The 19,230-nt window shown below is 34.0% G+C and overlaps 1 protein-coding gene and 3 long non-coding RNA genes across 6 annotated transcripts; 3 read left to right on the plus strand and 1 right to left on the minus strand.

Moving 5' to 3' along the window:
• Positions 1–993: 993 nt before the first annotated feature.
• LOC123920416 lies at positions 994–2,305 on the minus strand. Of its 3 annotated transcripts, none has more exons than XR_006813664.1 (4): positions 1,986–2,305; positions 1,716–1,786; positions 1,512–1,607; positions 994–1,394 (listed from the first exon to the last, which is right to left on the minus strand). It is a non-coding gene; the product is annotated as an uncharacterized LOC123920416 (long non-coding RNA). The 3 variants fall into 3 exon arrangements; XR_006813665.1 differs by having other exon boundaries at positions 1,716–1,797; XR_006813663.1 differs by having other exon boundaries at positions 1,887–2,305.
• A 5,329-nt stretch (positions 2,306–7,634) lies between these two features.
• On the plus strand, positions 7,635–10,984 carry LOC123920412. The gene is made up of 3 exons (XR_006813656.1): positions 7,635–7,789; positions 10,431–10,491; positions 10,600–10,984. It is a non-coding gene; the product is annotated as an uncharacterized LOC123920412 (long non-coding RNA).
• On the plus strand, positions 7,895–8,780 carry LOC123920417. Its single transcript, XR_006813666.1, has 3 exons — positions 7,895–8,059; positions 8,168–8,263; positions 8,381–8,780. It is a non-coding gene; the product is annotated as an uncharacterized LOC123920417 (long non-coding RNA).
• A 1,889-nt stretch (positions 10,985–12,873) lies between the features above and the next one.
• Positions 12,874–17,074, plus strand: LOC123920406 (cyclic nucleotide-gated ion channel 2-like). Its single transcript, XM_045972665.1, has 7 exons — positions 12,874–13,919; positions 14,520–14,735; positions 14,851–15,167; positions 15,300–15,411; positions 15,701–15,940; positions 16,079–16,165; positions 16,273–17,074. Exons 1-7 carry the CDS (start codon positions 13,488–13,490, stop codon positions 16,756–16,758), a joined length of 1,890 nt encoding a protein of 629 aa, XP_045828621.1. The 5' UTR covers positions 12,874–13,487; the 3' UTR covers positions 16,759–17,074.
• Positions 17,075–19,230: the final 2,156 nt, after the last annotated feature.

Below are 19,230 nucleotides of genomic sequence, written 5' to 3' on the forward strand. Positions count from 1 at the left end.
AATAGAAAACGGAAAAATCTATTAATGCACATAATATTGTTTTGTTTCAAATATTGGAAAAAACAAAAGGACTATAAAACTGGCAATTATGCATGCATTGCTAATAGATTCTCTAGGTTACTCGATGTTGGTTTTTGTTGGTGTTGGTTTTTACTGTCCTAAAGCAAGGGCATGCAAGAAGAGTACTAAAGTATATAAAGGAAGATTCCTTGTAATTTGGCTTCTTCATTCTAAATCACATGCATAAGAGTCCTCATAAGTTTGTCACACTTTAATTCACTGTTAATGAATTAATGAGGGCAACCCAAATTAGAAGCCGTATATAGTTTTGTTTAGACTAATATGGATGGAATGGAACATATCTTGTTGGCAGATTTGTCTCTTTTTTCCTTTTTTTTTTAAAAATTTTTTTTTAAAATTTTATATTACAACATGTTACAAAATATGCAGTTGGTTGATGAGAGTTAGAAAATAAAAAATCTGTGTAAATACACACATACAGTATAAAGTAGGGAATCAAAATATGTATTGATCCTATGATTTGCGGTATTTGAAGTTCACAAAAATCCTATAATTTCTCACCAAATTCGCAGCCACCAAAGAGAGAACAATAAAATCCTTGATTATGGTGAATTTACCTTTAAAATATTGTTTATGCGTGTATGACATTAGGTCTCAAGTACACACCTTTTGTGTCTTTATTTTTTAAAAAACTCACTCGTTGGGCAAGCGCGACAATATATATCGTGTACACGCAACTTCCATATTTTCCTATTTCAATTTAGTCATATTGGTTTTGCTGTGCGACTCGAGGTTCTGCGTGCACAAAAGTCAGATTCTTTCACCAAGTCATTGTGGTTTTTGAAGGAACTTCATTTGAAAGAATGAAGTTGATGATTTTTGAAGAATCTTAGAATTCAGATGAATCTGTATGTATATATTGACCAAAATATAAAAAAAATAACAAGCATTTAAAATTAAATAACACAAGTATTTTCAAATAGAAGTTTATACATCACTTTCATATCAAAATGATCACCAGAACCTTCACATAAAGCAAAAGCTCAACATGACAACACAAGTTGTGGATTCCTAATTGTGCATATGACTTGCCAGTATGCTATTGAATCTTAACTCAAGCCATCAAAATTAAATATCTAAGTATACATTCTTCATTGATAAACACTATAATTAAGACTATGCATCTCCATGATGAGTTCCATGCCCATGACCATCTAATACTAGGTCCTTGCCCATTACTAACTCCATGACTTAGCTTCGTGACAAGATGATGACGAATGCATCATATTGATGAAGTTCAATAGCAGTAATCAAAACACGAACCAAACTCTATTTGTCTTGTTAATATATAATCAGAGGTATGAGACAGAAATCTAGCAAACAAGAAGAATGAAATACTTACAGTCAAAAGTCAATGAGAATGAAACAATTTCTAATGCAGGCACTAATAATGTGCAATAATGCAAAAGGAAATATATGCAAATGTTTACCGATGATATAAGCAGCTGAAGGAGCTGCGGGGAAAATTAAGATATCATTTTGATCCAGTGCCTTGTTAAAGCTATTCCTTATAACTCAGCAAATACCTGTCATATTGAACATAAAATATGCCAAACATTGTCAATAACCATCGGTAATAATGAGAACTTAGAAAGCATACAACATTTGTACTAAAGATGGTGAAGAACTCTTACCATTACTCACTTGAGGTGGCATCAAATCTATCACTTTAGGCATCCATCAAAAAATTTCAGCATCCCTGCAGCTGCACAAACACTAATGTTGAACTGTTGGTCATAAACTTAAGTCAATCGTTACACAAAAGGCATCGGAAACAAGTTAACACATACTGTCACCACTCTGACCTTGTCAAATTCTGAGAAAAAACCTAAAACCCTAGCAAAACCCTACAGCCTGAAAAAACACGAAAAAATGAAAATTGATTAGCAAGTTTAGAAATTAACCTTGTTTGTAGATTAGGCAATGAGTAGGGAATGAAATTGATTGGAGAAGTTATGGAATTGTTGTTGGGGGATTCGCGGAGCAGAGAGAAGTGAGGTTCGGGAAATGGTTGTTGAGAAACGGGAGAAAAAGTTGTAGAAGAACATTGTTGAGGATTTTGAAGAAGAAATTGATGAATGAAGAATGAATAAAGGGTTGAGATTTTTTTTTGAAGAGTGAATGATGAAGAAGAAGAAGAAGAAGGAGAAGGGGGTGTCTTTGTGAAAAACAGAGTAGAATAGCGAAGAAAAAACTAGAATACGTTAACTAATAAAAACATTTATCAGTGTTTGTCAAAACTATATTTTAACAAGAACAATTTATGTTGTTATTTGACACGTTGTAATTCTAATGGAAGGGGGAAGATTATCCTATGTATACCAAATTTGTAATGGATATTTTTAGTATGAATATTTGGAGTATTTTGCATTTTTAATTATTATTTTGGCAATATCATTTGAAATTATTATTTTTGAAATTATTAATTTGATAATGTGGATATTCGTCAATTTTCACTTTTTCAACCATTTTTATTTCTCTTTATCTTATTTCGATATCATTGTTTTTTTATTATTAATGAATTTATGACTTTTGTATTAAAATTATTTGTTTTCATTTTTTGGTGGTTCAGTTACTATAATATATTGAAGTGACAAATTAAAGAAAAAGTACGCAAAAGTGAACTATGGAGAAGATGACTAAACCAATAATATCTTATTGTTTTTTATTTATCATTGAAATAGTATATTTTTTTGTCATTTAATTGTTGAAGTTTAATATTGAGAATATTTAGACTATTAGTATTATATTGATCGACGGGGGATAGTATGATTTTCGATTTCAACCGTTCGCTTACACAGCATAAGACATCTATCTTCTATAATCTATCTATACCAATAATATAGAAAATACTTAAAATTTGGTGTAGCCTTTTTTTGTTTTCACACTTTTTTCAACTTTCAAAACCAACCATTTATTTTGGTTCAAAAAAGAAAAAACCAACCATTTATTTCATTCTTTTACTTTACACATCGTCATCAATAAATCTATCATAAATTCAACAAATAGACGTAGTTGTATACAAGGAAAGTTTGATGTTGCAGCTTGTGGAATCATCTAAAATTCCAAGATTGGTTTGGAGACAAGCAATTCTTCGAGAATACGGAAGGCATTCCGGGGTTCGAAGAAGATGTGGTGAAAATCTGGTGGAGCGGCATGATAGTTGGTGGAAAGTTGACATCACCATCAATTAAAAGGCAAGGTGAAGATTGTTAGGATTTGCCTTAGAATTGAAAGTAATGCAGAAAAATGGTTTTGGATTTGCTACTGCCATTTGCGCATGAGTCGCAGAACTGGTAGATGCAGCCTTGAGCTGCTGCCTCTTGCGCATGAGGCACAGTTAGTTGCGCATGAGGCGCAACTCGCAGTATATATACTGTTGTTCATTTTTTGCATCCGCCACGAAGAGAGAAAGTGAGTATTCCAAAGATTGTTCATCAACATTAATCTAAGGTCAAAAGGGATCTTTTTGGGTATACTCTAGGGTTGGGATAATCATTGTAACATCGGAAAACACTTTTGGTCATGGGGAGAGATTCCGAAAAAGGGTAGATTTAAGAAAAACTCTAAATCTTTTAACTCTTGTGGTGAATCTCATTGTAATCAAGTTTTATATTGATAGTGGAACATAGAGCTCTCTCTCCCCAGACTAGGTTGGTTTTAACCGAACTGGGTAAACAAATTCATCGTGTTCTTTATCGTTTTTACTTGTTTTAACTTTTGTGTTTAATTGCTCATTCATTTTGATTTGATTGCTTATTCATTTGCTCCATACATTAAAGGATTTATTGGTGTCGCTTCTTCGAATAGAAATAAGATTTTGATGTGTTATATATTATAATTATACTAACTTGTTGCTTTTCATTATAGTTATCCATTTTGAAAAGATCTGTTACAAAATTGGACATCATTTTATAATATAGTTGAGCAAAGAAAAAAATGAGACATGATTTGAAAACATATGTGTCCTTTATAGTTGGAGAGGCAACTATAAGTCTGTGTTTGGTTACCAGCAGTATTTGGTCACACAGTTGATAGTGCATATATTATGTCGAAATAAGATTTATAGTTGGAGAGACAACTAAGTCTCATTAACAAATCTCCTATTAAGAGTATTCAAGTATATTTTACACACATATATCGTTTATTAGTAGTTTAATTTAAACTTCATTTAATAGCTATTTTTTTTTTACTGATTTTAGTGGTTTCTATAGAAAGAGTTAGGGTACATATAATCGATTGTGTTGATATTAACAAACAATCTGCTTTCGATCATTCTTTATTAAAGAATAATAAATTGCAGGTAAAATATTTTATTGTAGTTAATTTTCTTTTTCTTTTTATTACTCATTTCTCCATAATTTTTTCTTACCTCAACTATATTATTATTATATAATAAAATGGATGATTTTTGTCTTTTGAGTTGCTCTTGAGATTCTCCTAAATTTGATGATTTTTTTTGCTTTAATTGAAAATGGAAAAATCAATTAATGCACATAATATTGTTTGTTTCAAATATTGGAGAAAGAAAAGAGGACTAGAAACCGGCAATTATAGAAAATCTTAGTTGTGATGCATTTCATTCAACCATGTGTCACGTGAATACATATCATATCAGTCATTTTCCATATCTCAGTTTATCAAAAAAAAAAAAAAAACATTTCATTTTTCATATCTCTATCAGACTATCACCATTTAAAATGGATCTCACACAAAAAGGGACAAGAAAAAAATTAAGAGAGTTCTATATTTAAAAATAGAGACAGTCCTACTAATTATGCAAATTTAAGTAGGGTCACTAACCTAATAATATTTTTTTTTTAAGAAGTCAAATAATGTTGGAGAACAAGCACGCACATACACTTTGTGTTATTGAAGAAGAAGAAAATTTAGGGAGAAGAAAAGAGATTTTATTGATTAGAGAATATGAGAAAAAGTTATTTACACACTTGTTCTAACTCCTACTTATAGAAAACAAAAAATAGGTGATTAACAAGTTAGTTATAACCAACTAACTTGAAATGAAACTAACTTTTTAAACTAGGTTTGAACAATTACAAAACAACAAATAATATATTAACAAAACAAAATTTTGTGCATTTAGATTGTGTGCTAATTCTTAAGAAAATGACTAATTTTATTGATTTTACAATAAAATTAATATTATTTATTAAAACATCCTTATATTATAAAATTCAATAAATAATGATATAGTAAAGAAAAAGAAAAGTAGTAATGAAACACTTATTATAAAATATCTATCTAGCTCCCCTATGAGTGAGACATTGTTTAGTAGAATATTTTGTAAGAACGTTAATAAATGGCTACACTGTTAGCAAACAAGATATATAATGCAGGGGACCATATATAATATATGTACATGTCTGTTTTTTTCTAGTAACTAGTAAAATATATTAGACAATCTAAATTTACTTATGTATTATTTTCCTATAAAAACAATTGTAAAACAAAAAAAAAGTCGAAAGTGGCAATTAGGCACATGCATATGCATCCAACTCCAAGTTTGTAACAAATGAATATAGACTATTTTTATTATTAGTATGGAGTTTGTTTGTTTGTTTTTGACTCCATAAAGAATATAGTTTGTCGATGAATAATACTAGTAATCTTTAAAGATTACTAGTATTATTCATAATTAATATCATATGATTCAAAAATTTTGACAAAATTTTGTCAAAAAAAAAAACATAATAATAATAATACTAGTAATCTGAATATGAATATGATGATCACATTATTTGGTCCAACCGTGAATGTACTTTAGAATTATGAACCCCGAACGTGTTGTGAAGAACAAATTAAGAACAAACAAAAAAACAAGACACCACACTGAAGATGAAATGGACCAAGGACATGTTGAGAAATTTTGCTTCAACAGTTGATCAATCCTCCATTTTCACAATTTGTCAAGTAGCATATTGAGAATTAATTAAAAATGAGAATGAGCAACAAATTTGAGAGTTTTCCACCCTTTGAGAGTTATCCCACCATCCCACCCACGTACATCGCCTCCCCCTTGCCACCCGATAGCATATTACCGACTTTTACATTTGACGACGCTGAATACAACCCCTACCAAACTCCATCATGGGTTATTTGGCTCGTTGTCGGGTTCATGGTTGCTCTGGTTTTAGTTCCGGTTGTTTCAATTGTGTCACAGTGCTGCTGCAGTAGGAGGACTCCTCAGCCACCACAAGTGGTGTTGCCTCCTATGCCGATGACTGAGATTGAGATGCAGACCTTTCTGGCACGACCTTGATGGAGCTGGAGGAGAGGGAGGAAGTGTGTGTTAGCAAGCTGGGTCGACCCAAGTCCAATACAGAAGTTCAAAAGTCTTTTTGGCACCATGATTTCAAGTTCAATTGAAAAATTATTGCACTTGTTAGTTGTTATTTTATTTTATAACTATTTTTAATTCCTCCAATTGTTATTTAGTATTATTTGTATTTCCTTCGAGTGGCCAATGACCCAATTGTATTAGATTCACTATGGAATAGTACTTCCTCTGATCCGAAGAAATTCACTTTTTAGATACATTGAAATATTAATTTATCTAGACTATATTATTGTCTAGATAATATATCTAAAAAGTGATATTCTTCTTATATTAAGGACCGGATGGAGGGAGTATATTGTAATGCAATCTCTCTTGGAAATATGAATAAAGTTATATTTTATTTTATCAGTTTAAATTTTATGTCTTTTGGTCATCCATACAATTACTATCATGTATCATAAATTTTCAAAATTACGGTTTTGCCCTTATTCCATAAAATAGTCCCAATTTCATAAAATATTCTTATTATGATTTGTGGTTGCGTACAACATGATGTATAACATGATCTTTCACGGTAAAAAAAAACATGATCTTTCACATCATAAAAGAATTGTTCTATTTGCTACTTCATTCCCTCTGATCCTATATAATCTAAAAAGTAGAAATTTTCTTATATATAGGACCGTATGAAGTAGAAAATAACTGGTATGGATTACACTTTATGTTAGATTATGTTAGATTACACTTTATTCTCTCAAGTGTAAATCACACTTGAGAGAATCCATTCCCGACTAATTAGCTTATTACATTGAGTTAGTTAGTTAAACTTGTAAGACAAGTTAGTTAGAGTTAGTTAGATAAGTTGGTTATTCAGTTTTGTAACTAACTATTCTATATAAACTCTAGACACACTTGTAACCATTCATTCATTCAATATTCAATACAATCTTCTTCTTCCTTCTCTTTGTTCTTCAAGTTCTATCAATGGAGTTTATTCTTGTTAGTTTGGTATCAGTTTATTACTTGTTTATCATAAAATGGAGTACCTCAATTTCATATTACCTGTTATTATTTTTGTTGATTGATATTTTTATTAATATTAAAATTTTAATTTTTTTTCTTATATTGAAATAAAGATAATCTATAATCACTAGAATTCATATAGAATTATACGCAGTAAACTTTGTTACATCATTCACTCTTCAAAAAAATCTCAACCCTTTATTCTTTCTTCATTCATCAATTTCTTCTTCAAAATCCTCAACATTGGTCTTCTATAAGTTTTTCTCCCATTTCTCACGAACCATTCCCCGATCCTTACTTCTCTCTGCTCCGCGAATCCCCCAACAACAATTCCATAACTTCTCCAATCAATTTCATTCGCTACTCATTGCCCAACCTACAAACAAGGTTAATTTCTAAACTTGCTAATCAATTTTCATTTTTTCGTGTTTTTTCAGGCTGTAGGGTTTTGCTAGGGTTTTAGGTTTTTTCTCAGAATTTGACAAGGTCAGAGTGGTGACAGTATGTGTTTACTTGTTTCCGATGCCTTTTGTGTAACGATTGACTTAAGTTTATGACCAACAGTTCAACATTAGTGTTTGTGCAGCTGCAGGGATGCTGAAATTTTTTGATGGATGCCTAAAGTGATAGATTTGATGCCACCTCAAGTGAGTAATGGTAAGAGTTCTTCACCATCTTTAGTACAAATGTTGTATGCTTTCTAAGTTCTCATTATTACCGATGGTTATTGACAATGTTTGGCATATTTTATGTTCAATATGACAGGTATTTGCTGAGTTATAAGGAATAGCTTTAACAAGGCACTGGATCAAAATGATATCTTAATTTTCCCCGCAGCTCCTTCAGCTGCTTATATCATCGGTAAACATTTGCATATATTTCCTTTTGCATTATTGCACATTATTAGTGCCTGCATTAGAAATTGTTTCATTCTCATTGACTTTTGACTGTAAGTATTTCATTCTTCTTGTTTGCTAGATTTCTGTCTCATACCTCTGATTATATATTAACAAGACAAATAGAGTTTGGTTCGTGTTTTGATTACTGCTATTGAACTTCATCAATATGATGCATTCGTCATCATCTTGTCACGAAGCTAAGTCATGGAGTTAGTAATGGGCAAGGACCTAGTATTAGATGGTCATGGGCATGGAACTCATCATGGAGATGCATAGTCTTAATTATAGTGTTTATCAATGAAGAATGTATACTTAGATATTTAATTTTGATGGCTTGAGTTAAGATTCAATAGCATACTGGCAAGTCATATGCACAATTAGGAATCCACAACTTGTGTTGTCATGTTGAGCTTTTGCTTTATGTGAAGGTTCTGGTGATCATTTTGATATGAAAGTGATGTATCAATGAAGAATGTATACTTAGATATATTATTTCTCTTCCATGTTGAAATGTGTATTTGCAGCTACGGTATATTGTAGGCACACTACTTGAAATTGTGTTCTGGCTCCTAGTAGGGGCATTTATGCTTTTTGCAATAGAGTAAGATGTAGTTTATTATTTGGAGTATTAACCAAGTTATAAAATATGCCAAATATATGAATCTTAAGCACAAGATAGGGGATTTAATGATTGTATTAGCATGTCTATATAAGCTGTGTTTGTGTGCTTAAGTCTGTATAACGGGTATTAAGGTGTTTATAATCGATATTAAGATGCCAAACTAATCATATTTTGTTATGTTGAATTGAGTCCTATTTAACAGATCATGTTACTGATAGTTCAGAATTCACAAGGCGTTCTTGATTCTTAATACAAAATTGAGAGTGCAAAGCTATCTACAATTTACAAAATTATATGTCATAAATCTTCTGTTAAAATTATCATTTATCTTTTAATGTGTGAAGGGTTATTTAGATAACGTAGATGAAGAGAAGTATTATGAAGGATAAACTAAAATATGGAATTTGTTGACAATATTTTAGAGGAAGTTGAATTTGCTAGGATACTTGCTTTGTTTAAGTGTTATAGAATTTCAGTTGATTTAATCTGTTTTAGATGATTGTGGTGGGAATTAAAATAGGGAAATCAGTAGAGATTTTTGGTTGAAAGTTTGAGATTTGGAATTGAAGGAATATTGGAGTGAAATGAAACAACTTTGACTATGCATAGCGTCATTATTTGTTACGGCTGTAGGTATATAACCTGTTAGTGAGTAGTAACTTGGAAGTCGCTGTTCTAATCTGTAGGTATATAACCTGTTATTGATTTGCACTGACATGTGCTTGATTTACAGCTGATTCACTAGTTTTGGGTTTGGTGATTGGCTAAGGTTTCCCTAGTCATTTCGCTGTTTTCGTCTTCTACTTTATCATGTTTGATTCTGTTCTCAAAATGTCTTCTAGAAATGCTAGTTCTGTTCATTACTTGTTTATCTCTTTTCATCATCCCACAAATAGAGACTGAGATATAAATGAATTTATCTAACTTATTATAGAGCTAGTTGCAGGACTGTTGTAATTACTTTTAATGATCTAATAACAGGACTATTGTGATATACTTTGTTTGTAGAGCTAGTGGAATCATGATCGAGTTGTCAAGACTCTATTGACGTTATTGTTAATTTACCTGTAATTTGTGTAAAGTGTATGTATAAATTTTGAAGGAGAATGGAAGGAGAGGAGGTGGAGATGGATAAGTGAATGTTATAGTGTGGAAATGCTAAACTAAACCTTTTTATGAATTTGTTTTAAAAATAATGTCGCTGTTTGGTTCTCAATAATATGATAAGTTTGTTTGTTTTAAATCTTTTGATTTTTTTCTTATATTTATGCCTTTTCAACTTATCACCAAGAGTTGGGCATGCCATTGTGGATGGTGTCATGTTTGAATGCTGTAGTCAGCTATGAAATCCAAAAATGAAAGATGCATTTTAATGTCTTTTTATGTCCACAAGTAGATTTCTCTTACTTCCTTTTCTACTTATTTGATGTCCATTATGTTGCTATTGGACTTTTTATGAGTAACTTTCAATCAAACTAATAGATATTAAATCTATTTGCAAGTGTAGGATTGATTAAAAGAAAGCAACACATTCAGTTCTAAAAGATTCTCTTTTAAGTTCTATAAAGGTACCATAAATGGTTCTCTTTTTCTTATACTTTATTGCAACATCAACATTTTTTATGCATCCTTTGAAGTTGCAAAAGTTGCAATTATGAATCTATGATGATGTGTAGGTTGCTTCTTGACATTACATAGTTAACATGAATCCCAGGTTTGATCACATATTGTGGAGCTAAAGTTCAGGTATCACATCATATTACACTTGCAAAACCTATTTGTGTGTACATCTTTATATTTTTCTCTGATATGATGTCTTTGGCTCTACTTATGAGCATGCTTTAGGTTTTGGTTCTGTTTCATGAATTACCTTGTTGGTGTGTGGTGTTACGATACAAAAATCTTTGTATAATTTCATTAATTTGTATTTTAAAGTGGTAATGGCCTAGTTAAAGTGCTTGTGTATTAAAACATATATGTGTACTCTTGTGATCCTAAGAGATGCGTTGTATAATTGTATTGTAAACTATTGATCAATAATACTATATGATGGTGTGTCTCTGTGTAATGTGTGTGCCATTCAGATAACCTGTGATTTTGTTCTCTATTAAATTTTGTTTCACGAAGTGATTTAGAGGTTGCTTTTTATTAGTTCCTCTTCCTCCAAAACCCTTCAATATTTTCGTTGACAGTATATTGCACTATTGTTTCCTGCTATCTCTGCTGCTGATTTGATACATTACTATTGCAATTACTTGTGCAACAAGTAATCTGTTCCTATAACTAACTAACTAACGACCTAAATCAGATAAATTAGTTGCAAATCACAACTAACCAAAACTAACTATATATTTTGCTAAACACGCTTAGTTTGAATTACTAATCTCAACAAAAACTAGAAGGCCTTTTGGCAAGAAGGATAGAAAGTTTGAAGGGCACAAGGTTCTGTCTACCACACAAAAGGTAAGAAAAAAATTAACTATATATATATATATATATAGGCAATTAACATTATATTGAAATAGAGAAATGAGTAGTAAAAAAAATGAAAATTAACCACAATAAAATATTTTACCTGCAATTTATGATTCTTTACTACCGAAAGCAGGTTGGTTGTTAATATCAACACAATCGACTATGTACCCTAACTCTTTCTATAGAAACCACCAAAATCAGAAGAAAAAAAACTATTAAATGAAGTTCAAATTAAACAACAATAAACGATATATGTGTGTAAAATATACTTGAATACTCTTGATAAGAGACTTCTTAATGAGGCTTAGTTGTCTCTCCAACTATAAATCTTCTTTCGACATAATATATGCACTATCAATTATGTGACCAAATACTGCTAGTTACCATACACATAACATAGGACAGAATAAATCTTCTTTCAATTTGTAGGAACCAAAGAATGATGTTTTCTCTCCCAACCCCATGTTTCTTTTATATCTCTTGAATTTCCAATTTTGCCCTTGCAAAAAACTTCGGTTTATAGAAATCGAAGTTTTTTTTGCCTTGAAAACAAATTTCGGTTAATGAAAACCAAAATTTACTCTGAATTTGTACTAAAAAAATTGGTTTCTGCGAATCGAAGTTTTTTGCAAGGACAAAATTGGAATATTGGGAAGTATAAAAGAATCACGGGGGTAGGGAGAAAAATCATTCCAAAGAATCGATGAACCGAACCAATTATTATATTATTTACCATTTATTAAGTTCATCTCATCAAGCAAACTCACACCTAAAACCGGCCCACCAAAGCAAAGTAAATTTAAATAAGGGTATCTTTGAAATATATTTAAATTTTACTTATTTAATAATTAAAAGTAAGTAATTTTACTTATGTGGATTGAACATCTTTTTCTCAAGTTTATTTGTTCAACTATATTATAAAATGATGTCCAACTTTGTAACAAATCTTTTTAAGATGGGTGATATTATAATGAAAAGCAACAAGTTAGTATATCATACACTAACACATCAAAATCTTATTTGTCCTAATTTGTTGATACTACTTTGTCTTTGTTTTGATATTCCATATTTCATAATGTTTTTAGTGTATGTATGTACAAGTTAATTTAATCAAATTTTGTTTCTCCTACAACATCTGAATTCAACATGGTGTTTTAATTAGTTTTCTTACATCTTAAAAATTTGTTCTTTATGTTTTAATTCAGTAATCCAATCGAGAGTTGATCGGTTCGGACATTGAAAACATAAAAAATCAAACGAATCGAGAGTTAATCCGTTCTCTTTTTCACCCTTTCTCTCAACCTCCAAGTAACGTCCCTCTCCTCTCCTTTTCAAATTTGGACTCCCATGTGGGTCCCACCTTCTGATCAGACAAATCATTCTCTACAACCTTAGTACTAGGAAAAGACAGTCTTGTCAAATCATATCTCCTTGAACTCTGTCTGTCCCATTATTTACTTACTCTACTCTACCAGAAAGAAAGATAGACAATTCTTCCGTACATATCCTGCTTCATTACACAATTCTTCCGTACACATCCAGCTGCATTACATTTACACACTTGTTTTGTCAACTGTCAAGTCAACAACAAAGGAGAAGAGTATTTGGGTGAAAGTGTACGGAAGAAATTTCAATTGTTTCTACCATTTCCATCATTTTGATTTCTTTTCCCATCTTACAAAGGGGAAATATAGATCTGTATGGTGGTGGGTTTCAGGGGAAAATTGCAGTATGCAACTGAGTTTGGTGAATGTGGGTGATTTGAAGAAGAATTAAGTTCGGTGAAGAAGAATCTGGGTTAAGTGGTGGAATCTGGTGAATTTGAAAGAAGATTTTATGCGTAGGAAATTGTATTTTATCATGAATGAGTTAAGTGGTGGATTTGATGACTGAACTGATTTAGGCGGTGGTGGTGGAAGCATCTCTTCTTTTATTATTTTGCTGCATTGTGTTTTATCATGAATTGAAGAACGAATTTTCCTGCGGTGCGCTAACACTCTTATAAGAAAATAAAGGAACGAAGTCGCATCTACCTTTAGGACTGATTGCTGTGCTTTCCTCTGGGGTCTAGAACTTAGTAGCATTTAATATGGAGTGTTATGCTTGCACACAAGTAGGTGTGCCACTTTTCCACTCCACCAGCTGTGATAGCTACGGAAAACCTTTCGATCCAACAAGCAAGCGCGTGAAAATATGGAACCGCGCTTTGTTATTTGCGCGTGGTGTTGCATTGGCCATTGACCCCATATTTTTCTACGCGCTGTCCATAGGGAGAGGAGGTTCCCCGTGTTTGTATATGGACGGTGGTTTGGCATTCCTTGCTACTGTGGCGCGGTCGGCTATTGATGCGATTCATCTGCTTCATATTCTGCTGCAGTTTAGATTACCGTATGTGTTGAGAGAATCACTTGTGGTTGGACGTGGGAGACTCGTGTGGGACGCACGTGCCATTGCTCGTCATTATATGAGATCTCTCAGAGGCTTTTGGTTCGATGTTTTTGTTATTCTTCCGGTGCCTCAGGTAAGAATTTTGGACCTATATATATGTATAAGCAGTTGAGTGTTCATTAGTTTACTTTTATTAGTTTATACTTTATAGTTTATTTATACTCTTGGAATAGACAGACAGTTAAGTATACTTGTTAAGTATACTTTGAACCAAATGATTATATGCTACACCCAAATTGATACAAAGAGATGCATTATTGTCATGTCATTATAACACAAATGATAAACATGTTGGATATGATAGGGGATGCGGGTTCGAACTAACAATTCTTTATTTTTAACATTTTTTTTAATGTTCGAGAACTCTAGTTCATTATGATCTTTTCACCTATTCCACCACCAGGTTAATATCCGAGAACTGTAGATCATTCTGATCTTTCAAAATAAGTATGATTTAATATTAAAATTTTCTCATTACAGCTTCAAAACATGTCGATAAATTTACCTGTAAATAGGTCAACAAGCTAGTTGTCAATAGACTCAACTTTATAAATTGGTCAAAATAAATTCATCAAAACTAGAACAATATTATAAATTAATCTCATAATGTTTTTATTAACAGATAGTAATTTATTAAACTTATTTTGACTATATGATATCCTTCTATTTGCAGGTTGTATTTTGGGTAGTAGTACCAAAATTGATAAAAGAAGAGAGGATTAAAATACTGATGACAACAATGCTATTGATTTTTTTGTTCCAATTTCTCCCTAAGGTTTACCATAGCATATCCATGATGAGAAGAATGCAAAAAGTCACAGGCTATATCTTTGGCACCATTTGTTGGGGATTTGGACTCAATCTTATAGCTTATTTCTTTGCCTCTCAGGTAAGAAAACCTCAAATGAAAATTTGAGCCGCATCACTACTTTCAAGTTATCATACAAAGCATGTTTGAAATTAACTTATTTGAGTTTATCATTCAAATGGGATACAATTTATAGGTTGCTGGAGCGTGTTGTTATGTCCTTGCCATTCAACGCGTTGCATCTTGTCTTCAACAGCAATGTGACAGGTCTGTTGGATGCAGTCTCCCTCTGTCATGCTCAGAGGAAATATGTTATCGGTCATACTCATTGTTTCCACCAGGAACCATTGGAAATTCATGTGGTGGAAACTCAACATTGATACCGCCTGTGTGCTTAGATGTCGAAGGACCTTTCAGATATGGGATCTACAAATGGGCACTTCCTGTCATATCCAGCGATTCCTTGGCTGACAAGATTCTTGATCCCATTTTTTGGGGTTTGAAGACTTTCAGGTAGATTTCTCAATAATTGATTTCCATAATTGATTGCAGTTTGATTCATGCAAAAATGTTTCCTTGGATTTGGTTGAGAAGTATCCAAATAATATTCTATTTCATATATTAATCCCCTACTAATTCTTGCAGCACTTTTGGAAATAATCTTGAACCCACAAGTAACTGGCTAGAAGTGATTTTCAGTATATGCATTGTACTTGCTGGAATACTACTTTCCACTCTGTTGATTGGTAACATCCAGGTATCCAGAATAGATTATTATTGGATTTGGATTGCCCGAAATCCCACGCATTAACACAATAAACACATTAATGGCCGTTGGATCGAAATTGGACAGTCTAGATTTCAAGCGCGGTCCGATATCAATTCATCAGCCACCAATGGGATGATTGCGTGAATGCATGGGATTGGTGACTGCAGGCAATCCAATCCGACAAGTAAATATGAAAAATGCTTGATATTGTTACGCTTATTGAAAAACTGTTTCAGACTCGCACATTGTTTAACAATGAGACATTTGTACTATGAAGGTATTCTTAGAAGGAGTCCTGGCAAAGAAGAGAAACACGCAGCTTAGACGTCGTGACATGGAATGGTGGATGAGGAGGAGGCAGTTGCCATCCCGGTTAAGACAAAGGGTTCGGCATTTTGAACGTCAGAGATGGGCAGCCATGGGAGGAGAAGATGAGATGGAGGAACTTATCAAAGACTTACCCGAGGGCCTGAGGAGAGACATCAAGCGCTACCTTTGCTTGGACCTGATTAAAAAGGTAAGATAATTCCAAACTTGAAAATGAAAGAAATTGTACAGTAAAGTTGCCTCAATAAAATGGATAATATTCCGTAGTTGTTTGATTAAGAAAGATAAAGGAAACAAGCTTATCCATGACTTCCATCTTGTATTATAGGTACCATTATTCCATAACTTGGATGATCTTATTCTTGACAACATCTGTGACAGAGTGAAGCCCCTAGTCTTCTCTAGAGATGAAAAGGTATTAATGATATTATCATATGAACAATTGAAGCAATTTGTTTAGATAGAACTTTAAAATGACGGTCATGGTTGTTTAACTCTTTCGTGTATATCATTATGAAACAGATAATTAGAGAAGGTGATCTTGTACCCAGGATGGTGTTTATTGTCCGTGGAAGCATAAGGCGAACCCAAAATCTCAGCAAAGGCATGGTAGCAACAAGTGTCCTTGAACCAGGTGGCTTTTTAGGCGATGAACTTCTTTCATGGTGCCTCAGACGCCCTTTTATAGACCGGCTTCCGGCCTCCTCAGCTACATTTGTGTGTCTCGAATCAACAGAAGCATTCGGTCTTGATGCTCAAAATTTGAGGTACATAACTGATCACTTCCGGTACAAATTCGCAAACGAGAGGCTTAAGAGAACGGCGAGATACCACTCGTCGAATTGGAGAACATGGGCTGCTGTCAACATTCAAGTTGCTTATAGACGTTACAGGCAAAGGACTAGAGGTCTAGTGACTCTTGTAAGGGACAATGGAGGCACCGAGCGCACACTCTGGCAGTATGCTGCAATGTTCACGTCAACTAGGCCACATGATCACCTTGAATGATAAAGTATCTCCTCTAGCTAGAACTTCATCATTACCTATGTATATGATGAAGTATCTCCTTGTAATAGCAGTTAGCACAATATCACAGTAATGAAAATAACATTTTCTCTCCTAAGTGTTAACTTCAATAATCTACAACCTTCATGTCTTCTTCATTCGGTATGTTCTGATGAACTTTTTTCAGGATCTATGTTTTGTTTATTATATGGTGATATTAATACTGAGAAATTATCGATAATGATTAATTTGTAATTGTATGTGTTAGTTTTAATATACTACACCCTCGAGGCCATGTTACTTCATAGCCCTGGTGCCTGCCAAATGATTTTGATTCTGAGTAGGGATGGTCATGGTTTGTTACTATCAAGCATAATTAGTATTTAATTATTACCATTATTATTTTAGGATTTGTATAAAGTCTATAGAGTCAATCACCTTAATTATTGGAGATATTTGTTCCTTAATTATTGGAGATATTTGTTCCTTAATTTACTCCATAATTTACTCCAATTAGGTTACTATACTTGTGTATATATACACCTCTTGTAAACTCTCAAAAGTAATGCAATATACAACTTTATTCATTCCTTTATATGGTATCAGTTGGTAACGTTCCAGCCCTACCCTGTTAACACTTTGCCGTCACACTTTGCCTCCCATGGCTTCCGATGGCTCTCGCTCCATAGCTAACCCCTATGAACCCTCCAAACCCTTTTCATGTATCACCCTCAGCGGTGTCACCAAGCTTCTCCCTACCAATTATCTCAATTGGAAACTCCAGGTAGAAGCCTTCCTTGATGGTTTTGATCTACTCAAATACACTGATGGATCGTTCCCTACGCCGACAGCAACGATCACCACCACCGCAACGCCTCCGGTAACATCACCAAACCCTGCTTTTCAAACATGGCGTCGCCAGGATCGCCTCATCTATGGTGCCATCCTCACCACTCTTTCCGACGAGGTGGCCTCCTTGGTGTCCCAGACGAAGACCTCGCACGACCTCTGGGAGCTTCTCAAGAACACCTATGCCAAAGCCTCCCGCAGTCACCTTAAACAACTCAAGGAACGTCTTCGGATGGCCTCGAAAGGTACTCAATCCATCACGACCTACATGCACTCTCTGAAGCAAACTGCTGATCTCCTCGCCTCTCTCGGCTCTGCTGTCTCTGTCGAGGACATGACCGACTATGTCTTGCGCGGCCTTGATGACGGTTACCGAGCAGTCATTGATGGGGTCAACGCAAGGGACACTCCAATCACCTTTGATGATCTCCTCGAAAAGCTCCTCATCCAGGAACTCTCTCTTGCTGCTGCTCAACGCCAATCACCTGCTCCTGTTACTGCGCTGCACGCTCAGGCAAGGTCGACCAACAACAAGCCTCGACCAAGTCAGGCACCTGCACCGACCAACCAACGCCCAGGTGATCGCAAACCATTCCTTGGTCGATGTCAATGGTGCAACATCAAGGGACACGTCCTCGCTGACTGCCAACTCTTTCGGACCCAACACCCCAGCGTCCCCGCACCTCCTCGTTCTTCTCCGAGCACCACTGGCCAGGCCCAGGCCCACACAGCTACTGCTGGCACATCCTCGCCTGGTTTTCTGCTCGACAGTGGAGCAACACATCATGTGACCAACGACCTTACAAATCTGGCACTTCACCATCCATACACTGGCCCCGACTCCCTCTTCATGGGGAATGGTTCAGGTTTAAACATCTCTCACTCTGGAACACTTTTAATTAATGATTTATCCTTGTCTAATGCTCTTTATGTTCCCTCCATGAAACAACAAATTATTTCTGTTTCTCAACTCACCAAACAAACTAACTCTGCCGTTGTTTTCTTACCAAACTCTTTTTATGTCATGGACTTGCAGACACGCCAAACAACCCATAAAGGCTCATGTGTGAATGGACTTTATCTGTTGCCCACGACCTCGCCTTCCGCCCACACCGTCCAAGTGGAATCCTCTGCTTCCTGGCATCACAAGCTTGGACACCCTTCAACTTCCATCTTCAAATTTATTCAACATCATTTTTCTTTAGGTTCAAATAAATTTCCACAATCAGATTGTAATTCATGCCAAATTAATAAAAGTCATAAACTTCCTTTTCATGAATCTACTCTTACATCTACTTATCCATTAGAAATAATTTTTTCTGATGTATGGACTTCCCCTGTTTTATCTACTGATGGTCTTCGTTACTATTGTTTGTTTGTTGATCATTATACTCGCTATATATGGCTATATCCCATGAAACTAAAATCTGATGTGCAGTCTATTTTTCCCAAATTTAAAACACTAGTTGAAAACTTCTACCAACACAAAATAAAAGTCCTATACACTGACAATGGTGGCGAATACATTGGTCTTCGTCCCTTTCTAAGTACTCATGGCATAAGTCACCACACCACTCCCCCTCATACACCCGAACACAATGGCATCTCTGAACGGCGGAATCGGCA

Source organism: Trifolium pratense, linkage group LG4 (genome assembly GCF_020283565.1).
Source record: "Trifolium pratense cultivar HEN17-A07 linkage group LG4, ARS_RC_1.1, whole genome shotgun sequence".
NCBI lineage: Eukaryota > Viridiplantae > Streptophyta > Magnoliopsida > Fabales > Fabaceae > Trifolium > Trifolium pratense.